We start from the raw sequence: 16160 nt of genomic DNA, 5'->3' as shown, positions 1-16160 counted from the left end.
TATGTTCCGAGGTAGCAGTTCAACCCGCGAAGATCTAAAATCGGACGCAACCCCCCATCTTTCTTGGGAACAAGAAAATACCGGCTGTAATAGCCTGACTGTCTGTCTGGCAGGGGAACACGTTCTATGGCCCCTTTGTCCAGCAGAGTTTGCAACTCCTGTGTCAACAAATGCGCTCGTTCCGGTTTCACGGAAGTGGAGACCACGCCGTTGAAATGCGGAGGCCGATACGCAAACTGAATCCTGTAGCCTTTCTCTACAGTCCTTTCTACCCACGGAGAGATATTTGGCAGTAGCTTCCACGTTGCCAGCTTCTCTGAAAGGGGCACTAATTTTGACACTTCGCTTTGATGGGGGGATGTTAGATGTCTGGTGTCCTGAAACATGGCAGGAGGCAACCGAACACCTAACATTCTCCTCATACGCTTTATCATCGCGAGAGGAGCGCTCTGATGTGGCACTCTCCATCTCCACAGAAGCATGAGATGAAGAATCCTCGGCCCGTTCAGAAGAAGCGCCGAAGCGCGCTTCAGAAGCAGACGCGAGGACCTCGTGATCCGGCAAGAGCGTGAGAGAAAGGGGCGGATCCGTCTCACGCGCCTCAGCCAGATCAACACGCGACCCCCAGGATTTTCCAGAGGGAGCGGCGGCTCGCTCCTCTTTGAAAAAAGCAAGCCGCGCGCGAAGCACTTTGATAGGCAAAACATCACAGTGCTGGCATTCTCAGGGCAGCGTGCTCATCCCCCAAACACTCAAAACAGAATCTGTGAGGATCGTCCTCCGAGATGAGCCTCTGACACAGAGGCACGCATCTCTTATCAGACTCTGCCATCTTACTAATATATATCTTATATATATTATATATATATATTCCTTTTTTTTTCTTTTTTCTTCTTTCTCTCACAAAACACACGCACACACAATGCGGTCCTTGAAGACAAAGAAACGTTTCCGTGTCACGTCTATTTATAACCTCGCAGGTGCATGTGATCATGACGTCACCAACCGAGGTTATTTAAGCCAATTCTTGGCGTGTTTGACACACGTGCTTCACAACCGGTCGAACAAAGAATGTTTTCCCATAGCGCTTTCAGCGCAGCATCGAGAGTAGCTTTTGATAAGGGAACTTTATATGCTTTATCTATATTGCATGTCATGGAAAAAGTCACTAATGTAATTTTTTTTATAATGTGCGATGGTTATGTGAACTTTTATATTGTGTGTAAATGATTAAGAGACTTCTTGATGTTCAGAGCTCGTTATTTACCATCAGTGCAGCTCCTGGATGGTTCACCTCACCCAGACCACGTGAGCTTTGGTGGATTTGGGTGAGACAAACAAAAGAAGAAGAAAAAAGCAAACCTCCTCTACTTCTGCAGGTTCTTCTTTGTGTTCTTTCCAGCTTTTCCTTTCTCTCCTCCCCTCAAAGATGCCCACAGGCGTCTCCTCAGTATGAGGATCTAGCTCCACCGTGTGGTCGGTGGGTGTCAGTTATGGTGATTGACCCCACAATTTTCTGACTCGACACATTTAAGCTAGCCATTAGGCCTAAATGTTTTTTTTTTTCTCATTCATCTGAAGTGGAACACCTACTTTAAAGCAGTGGTGAGGCCAGAAATATTAAAGCGGGTAGACTTTGGTGAAATAGGGTGGAGTACATCATTTTACAGTACCAAATTGAGATACAACTATGGATGCAAATTTCAACAGCTAAAAACAGCATTATCTAAAGGTAAAAAAAAGAGCAGAAAATGTATGCCTAAATTGAAAATAAAAATGTGACTTTACTTGAAAATGTGAAAAGTTAAGCTAAACCAGTTAAATCAATTGTCAAACGAATCAGTTTTGAAGAGCTTAAAACACTTACTGGTCAAAACTGCAAATGCAATGAGAACACAGCCCAAACATGTGCAATGACACCTTTTATAAACCAATTGCAAATGTTCTAATAAAAGTATATTATCTATTAAATGTAATCTACAAATGATTAAATATTAATTATGACGTGTATATGTGCATGAGTTGCATTAAAACTGAAGATAAATAAATATAAATAAATAAATAACAATCTGCAAGCAATCAACATTTCAAAACGTTTATATTTTTTGCATATTCAAATTGTATTTCATGTGAAATTACATGAAGATCAGTGAAGTTTATGGAAGACCCAGTGCAACTTTTCCAGTTACAGCATGGGCTGTATAAAATAGGCTTAATATAAACAATTTAAAGTTTATTCATTTATTTGGATGGTTCTTTTTATATTACACATTGCTCCAAAGTAGTTCAGATATCAGGACTGTTTCTGATTTTGTGCAGGACTTAGAAACTGCCCTGACTGCCAAACTAGGTATTCGGTGTGACTGAGAATAATAACTTTGATGCACTCAATTATGTGAGGTGAGGCAAACATACTGTATTCATCTTTAGAGTGGTTTCAGGCTTGTTTTAGTTATGCCATGTTTTGAAATGTCTATGCGTTTATATAGACCCTAGGAATGTGTATTATTAGCTAATTCTGAATCTCCCTCCCATAGGTTCGGCCTCTCTTACACATTTTTCACAATTCAGTTTTTGCATTTGTTTTGGTCCATTGGCACTTCATACCCAAGCTGAAATTATTGTCTTGCTGTGAATTAAACTGAAAGTAACTAAACAGACACAAAGGCAGTGTGCCTTTTTTTCAAAGTTGATCGGAAGTAGATCTGAAAGAGCTGTTATACAGGAAGTAGAGGTCCTGAGTCTGTAGATGTGAAAGAACTGAAGCATGTGCAGGTGGAAAACCGTATGCAAAACACATCTTTGACACATTCACTGCATGGATTTTTATCTGCATGACAACATTTTATAGGTTCATACTGCATATTTTCTGCATATAATGGTAAATATTCTTCACCCGGTCATTATTGATCATTATTATGAAAATTTAAACACTTTTCACCTATATCAAACATTCTTGTCTGCTGCTAAACAGTAAGCTTAACATTTATTTTGATGTGTTTAATTAAAAACTAAATAAACTAAAAATAAAAAATAAAATGTAAAAGCACCAAGCACTCAAATGACAAAAATACACATTACTGAAAGTTTAACTCAAATTAAAATATGTATAAGTAACTTTGCAAGTATGTCAATTTATTCTACTAATCCTACCCAAACAGTCTACTAATATTCTAATGAAAATAAGTTGACATAGTTACAAAGTTGGACCATCGTGGACTATTGAAATAAAGTGTAAGCAATATAAAAATTAGATTTAATTCAAATTATTACCAAATAATAGTATATCAGTGAACAGTGCTGCAAATAAATATGCATATGCATAAATGCATATTTTTACAGTCTAGCATACTGGTAATGTTTTCCACATGAGGGCACTTTGAAGGGATATTTCATCAAAAAAAAAAAAAAAAAGGAAATTATCTCAACATTTACTCACCTTCAATTTACAAACCTGTATGAATTTCTTTCCTGTGTTGAACATAAAAGAAGATATTTCGAATAATGTTGGTAACCAAACAGTTGCTGGTCCCCATTGACTTCCACAGTATGAAAAATAAATAAATAAATAAAAACTATGTAAGTGAATGGGGATCAACAACTCTTTGGTTACTCACATTCTTTGAAATATCTTCTTTTATGTTAAAACACACACGCACACGTCTGGTTTGCTATCCTTGTAGGGACTCTCCATAGGCGTAATGCTTTTTCTACAGACTGTATATTTTATTGCCCTACACCAACCCTACACCTACACCTACCCCTTACAGGAAACTTTGTGCATTTTTAGATTTTCAAAAAAACACCATTTAGTATGTTTTTTAAGCCTTTTGAATTACGGGGACATAGGCAGTGTCCTCATAAACCACCTTCAAATTGTAATACCTCTGTCATACCCATGTCATTATACAAATTTTGTCCCCGTAAACCACAAAAACCAGTACACACACACACTAAGTAGCTATATCAGGGGTTCCCAAACCTGTTTCTGGAGATCTACCTTCCTGCAGAGTTCAGTTCCAACCCTGATCAAACACACCTGTCTGTAATTATCAAGTTCTCCTTCAGATCCTAATTAGTTGGTTCAGTTGTGTTTGATCAGGGTTGGAGCCGAACTCTGCAGGAAGTTAGATCTCCAGGAACAGGGCTGGGCACCCCTGAGCTATATGATGATGACAGAATTTTCATTTTTGGGTGAACTATCCCTTTAAATCTGTGAATGTAAGTTAAACAACAAGTGAGTCACAGCTTACAGACACACCTTTTTGCACACCGCACACACAAGCAAAGAACCAGGAAATATCTCAGTTTTGAGATAACGAAACTTGTCGAGCGAAGTTGCTGAACTCTTATATGTGTTTCTTCTGTTTCTGTGCACATGTGGTGAAATGGCAGAAGCCAGCATTTTATGGTCTCAGGACCAGTTCACTTGTCCAGTGTGTCTTGATCTTCTAAAGAATCCAGTGACTATTCCCTGCGGACACAATTACTGTATGACATGTATTTCGGACTGCTGGAATCATCAGGATCAGAAGACTTTCTACATCTGCCCTCAATGCAGACAGAAGTTCACTCCGAGACCTGCTTTAAATAAAAACACCATGCTGGCTGAAGTGGTGGAGAAACTCAAGACGACTAAACTACAAGCTGCAGTTCCCACTGACACTGGACCTGGAGAAGTAAAGTGTGACGTCTGTACTGAAACAAAACTCAAAGCCGTCAAGTCCTGTTTAGTGTGTCTGAACTCTTACTGTCAAAGCCACCTTGAACAGCATGAGAGTTTTTTTAAAGATAAGGGACACTATTTGATAGATGCCACAGGACGATTCCAGGAGATGATCTGCTCTCAACATGGTCGACTGCTAGAGGTTTTCTGCCGCACTGACCAGCACTGTATTTGTATGCTGTGTACGATGTATAAACATAAAAACCATGACACTGTCTCAGCTGCAACAGAGAGAACAGAGAAAGAGGTATGAACTGAAATGACATATTAGTGCTTTAAAGGGATACTCCTCCCAAAAATGAAAATTCCCCAGCTCCATCTGTATACCACCTACGGGGTGATTTTCATGCTATATATGAAAGTTATTTCATTTACAGTGTGTTATATGTGCAGCAGCAGTATGTCTATGAATGTGTTGGCAGTAGGAAGTCTCGGTATTGCTCTGCCACAGCAGCAGCAGTGTAGCAGATCTACTCCGCCAAGACCAAACAAATTAAAATTGCCATGTATAATGACAGAATGTTAGTCAAAATACTGAGAACATTTTCTGTAAGCTGTAATGACACTTGCTGTTAACAAGCACAATCACTGACGCGACAAGAGAGAGAAAAAGAGAATGCACAAGCAGACAAAACAACAATTACAAATGTTTTACAGCCGCACAGTCTTTGGTCATTGTGCTTGCTTCTCGTGCCTCAGAAAAAGCCACCAGTACTGTATAGAAGTCATACAACATTTCACATGATGATTTTGTAATATTGAATTTTATGAAACATTTCTCATGTTTACTGTATGTTCTATAGAGATACTTGAAAAACATACAGGTAAAGTACCAGCAGAGAATCCATGAGCGAGAGAAGGACATCCAGGAGCTGAGAGATGCTGTTGAATCTCATAAGGTGAGTACGGAGAGAGATATACAGTTAGGACTCTCCTCCAATGCTGAAGACCTTGCAGTCCCACTGAATCCCACTGGATCTGATTGTAATGTGTGTCCCAACAGCGCTCTGCACAGGCAGCAGTGAAGGAAAGTGACATGATCTTTTCTGAGCTGATTCGCTCCATTAAGAAAAACCGCTCTGACGTGACACGGCTGATCAGAGATCAGGAAAGAGCTGTGGTGAGTCAAGCTGAAGGACTCTTGGAGCGACTGGAGCAGGAGATTGCTGATCTGAGGAGGAAAAATGTTGATCTGGAGCAACTTGAACACACAGATGATCACATCCATTTCCTGCAGGTCATCAACATTGTGATACAGGACATTTTATATGATTTTACTGGCTGTCTAAGCAGTTAAAGTCACATAAATTGTCTTTTGAAGCTAGATTAGATTAGTGTGTTAAAGGCAAGTCACTAAAAGTAAGTCAACAAAAGCTAAATATATTTGACTTTTTTTTTCTTTTATTTTTTAGGGATTTCAGTATCTGTCTGCACCTCTTGAAGCTACAGAGAGAATTACTGTCACATCACCTCTCTCTGTTAATGATGTAAGACAATCTATCTGTCAAATGAGACAGAAAATAGAGAAGTTCTGTAACGAGGAAATCAAAAGGATTTCTGGTAGGTAAAGCACTAAACATGTATTTACTGTCACAAAAAGGCTACATCATCTAATATCATTTTGAAAGTCATAATTACATCTACATATCTACATTTTGATGTAGATAATTAGATGGATGGATAGCCAATAATGTCCTCTTATTTATGAAAATGACCCATTTATATTCATTTCACAGTTAAACACATCAACATTGTTCTGAGGACCAGAAAGGACTTCCTACAACGTAAGTTGCAAAGAAAACAAGCAAATAAATATATAGGGCATGAATAATTTGAATGTCTTCATATTCTTAATAATCAGAGATTTATTCAGAACACTTTATTCAGAAACAACAACATAAAACAAAGTTATTCTGCAAAGTCAGGTCCTCTAATGCAAATACGTTCTAAAACATTTTCTAACATTCCCATCATTAATTTCTGAGAGATTTTCTGAATGTTCTCTGATTTGAAAATGTTTTAGTATGGGAATGTCACTTTTGAATGATCTCTGAACCTTCTCAGTTGTTACGTTGAACAAAACTAAAATCTCTCAGAATATAGAGAACATTATTAAAAACCAGATAACTTTGAACAAATGTTCTAATATTACTGTAAGAATTTTTCTGTTCATAACTTTGAGAGAAACTTGCCAGAACACTAGCCAAAGTTATGAGAACATTCATGGTGGCAGCTATGTTAAAATCACATGGTTAGATAAGTGTGTCATGCAGTTTAACTGTATTTCAAGTAATAATTATATTTTAAAAAATTTATACAGTATATATAATGAATTTCCAGTTTCTTTGTTTGTTTTTAATAAACAAAAGTACATCTAAATTAAACAAGATTATGATTTTTTTTTTAATAACAAATTACAATAAATGAAATAAAATAAGACACCAGTGGCATAATTATAATTTATTAATAATAATTTAGAGGTTACACTGTAAAAAAAAAAGAAAAAAAAAAAGTTGAGCCAACTTAAAATATTAAGGCAACCAGCTTCAGCAGATTTTTGAGTTTGCTCAACTTATTTTTGTGGGAGATTCTCAAATTTTTGTTGTATAAACTTAAAAGTTGAGAAAACTCAAACATCGGTCTGTCACAGAACCAAAAGGACTTACAGGCTTGTACGATTAATACACAAGTTAATTTAACAAAAGTAAATTATATTGATTAAAGAATTTTAATCATGAACATAAAATTTAGACCTGAGCAAATTTAATATTAATTTACGAAACCTTGCCCTTCTAGTTATATTTTTATTTTCTGTTGGGCTCAAAATACTGACTCTGTATTAACCAACCTACTGTAAAGCATAATGTAAATGACCTTGAAATATTCAGCTACATTAAAACAAAAACGTTAATATTTAAATGTTTCCTAAACACTCTGATATATTTTATCTCCATCAGATTCTCATCAGTTCACATTTGATCCAAACACAGTAAATAAACACATTCATCTGTCGGAGAGGAACAGATTGGCAACGTACACCGACACAGTCCAGCGGTATCCTGATCATCCAGACAGATTTGAGGTTTATTATCAAGTGTTGTGTGGAGAAGGTGTGCGTGGATGCTGTTACTGGGAGGTGGAGTGTAACGGCGATGTGGGTATATCAGTGTCATATAAACACATCAGCCGCAAGGGAACAAATACAAAGTGCATGTTTGGATACAATGATCAATCCTGGAGTTTGTTCTGCTCCTCTTCCAGATACTCATTCAGGAACAATGATATGGAGACTGATCTGCCTGTTTTCCACAGATACTCTAGAATAGGAGTGTACATGGATCACAAAGCAGGAACTCTGTCCTTCTATGGCATCTCTGACACAATGACCCTCATCCAAAGAGTTCAGACCACATTCACTCAGCCTCTCTATCCTGGGTTTAGGCTGTACAGTGGATCGACAGTAAAACTCTGTGATTTAATATAGAATAGTTCTATATAGCTTTAATCAGTAATAGTAAGATGTCAGCCTGTTCTGACTCGTCCATACAGGACACCAAAAGTGCTTTTTAATGTCCGTTTACCAATGCAGATTGTTTTCAATTAAACCTTTGGATGAGGTTGATACTTTTATGATCAAAGCTAGTTTCTCAAAATATCTTGATGATTTTATAAACATGTGAAAACTGCAACAGCTCAGCATCACATAGTCAAGATGATCGGACAACTAAAGACAAAAACAGAGGGCTGCAGCAGAAATACACAGGATAGTGAGAACTTAACTAGACGCATAAAGTAAACAAACCTTAACCAAGAAACGTGAACTGGGAAGCAATGGAACAAATACATTCTTTAAATTAAGAGTCCTGGGGAGACACGCTTTAAAAAAAGATTCTCAAATTTTTGTTGAATAAAATTAAAACGACAAGTTGAGAAAACTCAAAAATCTGCTGAAGCTGGTTGCCTTAAAATTTTAAGTTGGCTCAACTTTTTTTTTTTTTTTTACGGTGCAGACTCACGTGAAACTAGTGTAATGTAACAATATATTTTGGCTGTTCAAACTGAAAATCATCTCCATGGAAATATGGGTTTGTGTGTTCATAATAATGAAATTGATTAATTATTATAAATAATTTTTATAACAACTAATATCAAAAATTGTGAACTCATGTTAATATTTCTGAATATTTACATTTCTTTTTTGTTAATGTTTCTTTATATTTATAGATCAACTGTGATTTTTAATTAATGTTTCGTAATTGTTTTGACTGTTATACATATTTGTTTGAAAACTGCTATACGAAACCAAGTTATATTAAATGAAAACTTCTTCTTATCACTGTAACAAGTATGCTTCTGAAATTCTGAAACTTTCCTTTTTTTTTTTTTTTAAATGTTATGTGAATGAATGTCTATGAATAACAGGCAAGTAAATGCATGGTGGACTATTCCAATACAACATTTTACCCAAACTAGTGCTGGTTAATTATGAGCTTGATGACTGGCCAGAAAATAAGATGTTTTATTGGCATTTAACCTTCATGCTTCAACATGCTTCTGGATTGCCTTATCCTTGCTCATCACCTCAGCCCTCCACTTACGATTATGAGTTTTTGCATTTTGAACACATTGATTATTCTAAAACGGATAAAATAATAAAATCTTTATCCAACTCAAAAGCCAAGGATTTCTGGGGACTTGATAGCTCTCTCATTAAAAAACATAGGGAGATTTTAATACCAGCTATTACATATATTGTGAATAAATCTATTGATGAGAGTATCTTCCCCAGTGTCTTTAAAACAGCAGTTATAACCCCAATTTATAAATCTGGAAGCAAAAATGAAATAAGTAACTACAGACCTATTAGTATATTACCTGTAGTATCTAAAATTCTTGAGAAAGCCATTATAGAGCAGCTAATTGATCACTTAGACTGTAATAATTTGTTGCACTCCATGCAGTTTGGTTTTAGACGTAACCATTCCCCCGATGCAGCTTGCTGTTATCTGATAGAAAACATAAAGGCTAACTTGGACAGAGGGGGCATGGTGGGTGCCGTGTTTTTGGACTTGCGAAAAGCCTTCGACACGGTAAACCACCGTGTCCTTCTGTCTAAGCTCTCTAAGTATAATCTATCCATGGAGACATTGCATTGGATACAATCGTATCTTTTAAATCGGATGCAATGTGTGAGGGTAAATAATGCATTGTCCTCTCTGAAGCCCGGTACAACTGGGGTCCCGCAAGGATCAATCCTGGGACCATTGTTGTTCAGTATTTACATCAATGATCTTTCGGATGTGTGTAAGGGCATAGACATCATCATGTATGCAGATGATGTTGTCATCTACGTACATGGGAGGGATAAGGAGCAAGTAGCCATTAAATTGTCCTTAGTAATGGACAAAATAAGTAATTGGCTTAAATCTTCTTGCTTAACATTAAATATTGAAAAAACTGTTGGAATGTATTTCGTTAAGTCTAATAAGGTTAAAGATATGTCTAACATCTATTTTAATGGACAAAAAATTAACATTGTGACAGAGATAAAATATCTAGGTGTCCATTTGGACCAAACTCTGAGCTTTAAAAAACATATTAAAAGAATGTGCAACTGTATTAAATATAATATTTCCACCTTTAGACATATTAGGAATAGTTTGACAACTGAAGCATCTTTCATGTATTTTAATGCCATGATTTCTTCACACATTACTTATTGTTTGTCCTGTTGGTCTCAGGCCAACGAGACCACACTTAAACCGCTTAGATCGGTTTATAATCAGGCGTTAAAGGTGCTTGACAGAAAAGCCCCTCGCTATCATCACTGCAATATTCTCAGTAAATATAAAATATTAAGTTTTGACTCTTTAATTCGATATACAAATCTAAGAACCGTTTTCAAAATTATTAATAACATTGCTCCACCCTCAATGAAAAAATCATAAAACTTTATTCTGAACAAACGAGCCGAACATCTCGCTCCACTGCTCACAGAAACTGTGCTGTCCCGAAAAGATTCTCTGCCTTTGCACAGCCTTCTCATTTAAAACCATTAAACAATGGAATCAACTTCCAGACAGTTTAAAGTTGTCTGTAGATTTGAATAATTTCTCTCGAAACTTAAAGAAATATATAATTGATAATCAGCTGTGTCAGCATCAGTACACTTAAAGTTTATAAATGTAATATTGAAGTAAATGTTTTTTGACTATGTTGTACATATTTTAGGTTGTGATGGTTTTTTGATTAGTTTTTCATTTGAACATTTGATTGGTTTTAAATGATCACTGTTCAATTAATATTGCATGTATTTGTTAGTACTATTGACAGTTATTTGTAATGTAATGTTTTTATAGTATGTGCACCTGCCCGGGGACTGCAGATGGAAATTAGCCTTTGCTAACTCTGGTACAAAGCATCTTTTCGTAAGATTAATGTTTTTTGTACATTGCCCCTGATAAATAAATTAATAATAATAATAATGTGTGTTTTTTCACTTCCAGAAATAAGTGAAGTAGGGAAAATGTGTGTCACTTCCAGATGAGCATATCAATCATATAATTAATTTCCCTGCTTTTTCAGCCACAAGCCACTAGTTTTATGCTATCAAAATGCTCAAAACCATTTATCGCCAACAGCCACACTTACCTTGTATCTCAAAGTTCATCACTGACATCCAGCATGTGATATTGATATTGATTTGCCACAGAAAGTTTCTGACCTGGAGGTTCACCAAGTTTGATAATACTTATGTGATTTGAAAATGATTAGGAAATGGCAAGATTTTTGTTTGGTTTAGCACACAGGAAGATTAATGCCAGCATGAAATATAAGTTGCTATTGTCTTTTCTTCTGTGTTGAGAAGTATATCTGAGTGAAAAGACTTTTCTAACAAGAAAAAAAAAAAAACTTGATTTTGTCCATAGAAAATGGATTGGATCGTCACTGACTGCATTTGATGGTTTTGCAGTGATGGTTGTCCTTTTGCAAATCTTTCCTATCTCCATATGATCTCTGGAGCTCACCGGTGACCATCAGGTTTTTGGTCACTTCTCTTACCACGGCTGTCCTCCCAGTATCTCAGTTTGACAAAGCAGCCAGCTCTAGAAAGAGTCCTGGTTGCTCCAAACCTCTTCATTTAAGAATTATGATGACCACAGTGCTCTCAGGAACATTAATGCGGCAACATTTTTGGTAGCCTTCCCCAGATCTAATATAATTTGCTGCTTATTAATAGTAAGGTAGTTGTTAAGTTTAGTTATTGGGTAGGTTTATGGATGTAGAATATGTGCTTTACAAGTATTAATAAACAGCCAATATGTTAACAATAGGCATGCTAATAAGCAACTAGTTAATAGACAGAATTGGTCCCTATACTAAAGTGTTACTGAACATTCTTTCCACATCCTTCCTTATCTTCCAAAACCAGGTTTGCCATTTTACAGTAGAAAAATGTTAAAAAGTTTTGTAATGCAATTGAAAAATCAAACATTCACATAGTGCTGAATTCATTTATTTGACTTGAACAGCTTTTGACATTAGTATATCACTCCATGAAATTGCATTGATGAACACATGAAATAATTACAGCTACAGGAACTACAAACTGTCTGGTCCTTCAGTAAGAGACATCCCCCCCACCTCCCCCCCACAAGACCTCAATCAGCTCAATCCTGTCTGAACAAGCTGAAGGAGAAGCAAACATATGAGATGTTCATCTGCATTACTACAGTAACTATCAATGTCTGCATAAGCTGACTTTATACAAGCATGAGAACAGGCTGATCTTGATACAATGAGCATCAGACTGTGGACTAGCTGATGTAATGTGAAAGTCATTTTTTACAAACCACTTTAGAACCTAGAGCTGAGGAAAGACTAAAACAGGGCTGTTGGATCGGTACGACAAGTCTGAGATTTTTTTAAATGTGCAAATCAATTTTTTTAAGAGGCATTTGGAAATCTATACCCATTTCAACAGGAATATTACAGGTTTATACTTCACAAATGTCAATAAAGCAAATGAACAGAATATGAAACACCACAGAGAAACAAATGTGTTACATTGACATGTCGTCCATTCAGAGGTAAGGCTTTATCTAAAATATGACAATGTAAATAAAACCATGTACAAACACGTCAACATTCAATTATTATTATTTTTTTGTTACATTTTCATTTGTGTTCCAGTACAACTTCATTATTTTCCATTTGAAGTGATATGCATTTTTATCAAATTGCATTTGTAAATCTTCCAACCATTTTTATTTGAATTCCATAAGAACTTAACTAACACAATAAAAAAAAGCAAAGGTCACACAATGGTCCCATGATCATAAAACTCCTGAATGATTCTGTACACTGATAACGGAGATGTTGAATGCTGAACTTGATTTCAGCTGTGTTTATCTGAACTGAATATTAATACACTGCAAAAAAAAAAAAGCTATTTTCGTCTTGTTTTCCAGTAAAAATATCTAAATGACAAAAAAAATAAAAATCTAAAATGATGTAAACAAGATCCATTTAACTGAGAAGCAAAATAAGACATTTTCAAAGAATATGTTGAATTAACCTTTTCCCCTTATCTCGTTAGGTGTTTGCAATTTTATTTTCAACTACATTTTTGCAAATGCTTAAAATATGGAAAAAAAAATCACCAATGAGGTATGAAAAATAAAGGTAATTCAAGAGATGTAAAAAATCTCACTGGAAAACAATACAAAATTGATTAGAAAAATGGTCTTTGCACTGTCATTTATGTGCACACACACACACCACACACACATTTTTCTTGTGACATATGCATAACAAACATTGATCTCCGTCAGAAAGCAGTTGAGACTGATAGAATGATACAGAAGCTCTGCGTGATACACGACGAACTATAACTACAGTAAGGCATGATAAAATCCCAGTGCACTACAGTGAAATGGCATAAGAGCTGTGGCCAATAACACACTGAACTAGTGTGGAAGATTTTAAAGATGAAACCCATGCAGTAGACAGAGGAAACAAAGTATCAACATACATCATTTGACCCTAAAACTAATGCAATATAATATAATATAATATAAGAATAGGGTGTGTGAATGTCTATGTGTGTGATGGAAAGCATGGCTGCACTAAGGTGCCTGCTTTAATTTCAGGAGTCACAGATCAAAACAAACAGCTTTCCAATAAAAGCTGCCTGACACATTCAAGATAATACTGATATCCAGCCAGACGTGAACACAAAAGACAAACAGCAAAACAAAACAAGTGACAAAAAGAAATTTGTCCATATATATTAACTCATCCAACAGCACATGCCATAAAAACAACAGCCGTTTCTAACCTTTAAAAACATAGAATACTGAAATAAATAACAGCAAGTTTTTGATAAACATCTTCACGTGTTGAGAGAGTCAGTAGTTTGGGGTTTCTTTTAGTTCTGTTTGGGATATCCAGTGTGCTTTTGTGGATACAAGATGCCTCTTTGAATCTCACAAACTTATTTGTATTACTGTATATTTACTGAGCAATAAGATATTATTATTATTATTTTTGCCTATTTGCACAATTAAGCCCATTTCACCATCAATTCTCATTACTGTAATGCAAAAAGTAATAAATTATGTTATTTAAATTGTAAAGTACACAAGTAAGGATCACTGCATTACAATAGTGAGAATTTGGGATTAAAACATGCTTAATTATGCGGAAAATAATGCAACAATGCAATCATAATCTTCGTAAAATAGGCTTAATGTTCTTTGTGCGAAAACTGTTTTGCCGTTTATTTCATTTCATATTTCACTGGGACGTGTCTTCATGAGGTTCACCCACCAGCAGAATGGCGGAGGGCCCAAACCATCTGAAACTTCATTAAACCTCATTCGGGAGTCTAGAACTCACCTGAACTAGCTCTAGCTCTGCTAAAACCTGTGGAACACGAATCTCATGCTCTTGATATGTCCGTATGATGAAAACCCAAACAATCCCATCATGCACTGGGTCTGGACTGTACCATCTCTTTGGAAATGGTTCCTGAAGATCAGAGATGTAAACTTGAGGAAGCTCTTGAGGAAGAAATAAGCTCTGGGATAGTGCACGGATGCTAAGTTTTCTTTCCGCCAGAGTTACACCAGACATGACTACTTATTAGCTAATCAACATCACCACATGCTACTAACAAATAAACATCTACGTTAATGAAGTCAGCTGAGCTCCAAGGTCTTTTTTTTTTTTACATTTTTAAATTTTTTTTTTACTGAGACTAAGTTAATTAATCTGGTATGAATGAGTGCAGAGGACTAGAGTATGTTCCGCAACTGGATATCCATGTTAGCTAGCATTTGAGAGAAAAGAAAAAATATCTGATAGGGTAAAGCAATAAATAAAATATCCTAGCATCATACATATTCATAGATATTTATATATGTATAAGATTATACAGCCCCGTGAACTTATTCTGGTTGTGATCTGAAAAGGCATTAGTGTTAGAATGAGTTATTCTTCCTTTCGTAACGTTCATTAAGTGAAACATCTCTGAAATATTCCAGTTTAAAAGGTGAATCTCACAAAAATATCCAGGTCCCACAATCAAAAGAAAATATTATAAGAACATATTTTCCATGAAGTAAATGAAGAACTTTATTGTTATTATTGTATTGTGCTGCTGTGGATATGTGTTTTGAGCATTTCTGTTATTTACATTATTCTCAATGTATTAATTATTAATTAATTACTGCAATCAAGTGAATTCCAATTATTTAATTTAATCAGCATATGTTAGCAAACACTCTACAATGTCAGTAATATATTGAGTTAAAATTAGGTTTTTTTTTCTTTTTGCATTTTGAATTTTGGGAGGAAGTGCTTAAATGTCATTAAAATACAATGTCAACATATTAATTGTCCTAACGAGCTTAATTTTCATCAAACAAAATAGTTTCTTGTGTGTTTCTTTTGATTTTGGGGTCAATTGTGATCTGAACACGTATTTGACAGGTTTCATGAGATTCACTCTTGTATTGAAAAAATAAAAGTGATGAAGAAGTGCAAAAAGAAGGATTGATGACATGATCTAAACTGCATTCTCTTTAAGTGTGTGGCTTATTTACCTATAATCATTAATTTTTTTAATTTATTTATATATTTTGGCTCCCTGTTCCTGCCGTGTGATTGGTTGAGGTGAGGTGATTGAAGGGTCTACACACGAGTGAGGAAGCCCACATTGAGGCTGCCGGGTATTTGAATGGTTTCCAGGGCCAGGGAGGAGGGGTTAAAAGGGAAGGTCACGGGGTAGATGACTTTGGTGTCCATCAGCAGCTGAGGTGACTCCTTTCGATCCCGTAAACGTGTCTGGCAGAGAAAACACACAGACAAACATGCTGTACATTGACTTACAAAGCACAAGAACTATGATAAGGTTGAGTTATGAAACATA

At 35.8% G+C, this 16160-nt stretch overlaps 2 protein-coding genes across 8 annotated transcripts in view; one reads left to right on the top strand and one right to left on the bottom strand.

Moving 5' to 3' along the window:
* The window catches only part of LOC131524099 (tripartite motif-containing protein 16-like), a 30766-nt gene extending 22547 nt beyond the window's left edge, over positions 1 to 8219 (top strand). Inside the window, exons 1-6 of one of the 2 annotated variants that reach the window (XM_058750844.1) lie at positions 2177 to 4973; positions 5530 to 5625; positions 5730 to 5963; positions 6139 to 6286; positions 6463 to 6510; positions 7684 to 8219. In XM_058750844.1, coding sequence (XP_058606827.1) covers positions 4389 to 4973; positions 5530 to 5625; positions 5730 to 5963; positions 6139 to 6286; positions 6463 to 6510; positions 7684 to 8210 — 1638 coding nt within the window. In that variant the 5' untranslated portion in view covers positions 2177 to 4388 and the 3' untranslated portion in view covers positions 8211 to 8219. Of the gene's footprint in view, positions 1 to 2176; positions 4974 to 5529; positions 5626 to 5729; positions 5964 to 6138; positions 6287 to 6462; positions 6511 to 7683 lie in introns of those variants that run through there. The other variant, XM_058750845.1, reaches the window with a different exon arrangement.
* A 4007-nt stretch (positions 8220 to 12226) lies between these two features.
* The window catches only part of myo5aa (myosin VAa), an 87613-nt gene continuing 83679 nt past the window's right edge, over positions 12227 to 16160 (bottom strand). For all 6 annotated transcript variants that reach the window (XM_058750836.1, XM_058750838.1, XM_058750837.1 and 3 more), the window contains one exon: positions 12227 to 16075. In XM_058750836.1, coding sequence (XP_058606819.1) covers positions 15923 to 16075 — 153 coding nt within the window. In that variant the 3' untranslated portion in view covers positions 12227 to 15922. The remainder of the gene's footprint in view (positions 16076 to 16160) is intronic.

The sequence above is a fragment of the Onychostoma macrolepis genome, chromosome 18 (genome assembly GCF_012432095.1).
Source record: "Onychostoma macrolepis isolate SWU-2019 chromosome 18, ASM1243209v1, whole genome shotgun sequence".
NCBI classification, from domain to species: Eukaryota; Metazoa; Chordata; class Actinopteri; order Cypriniformes; family Cyprinidae; genus Onychostoma; species Onychostoma macrolepis.
The sequence above is the reverse complement of the archived record's forward strand: the minus strand, read 5'-3'. Positions and strand labels throughout refer to the sequence as shown.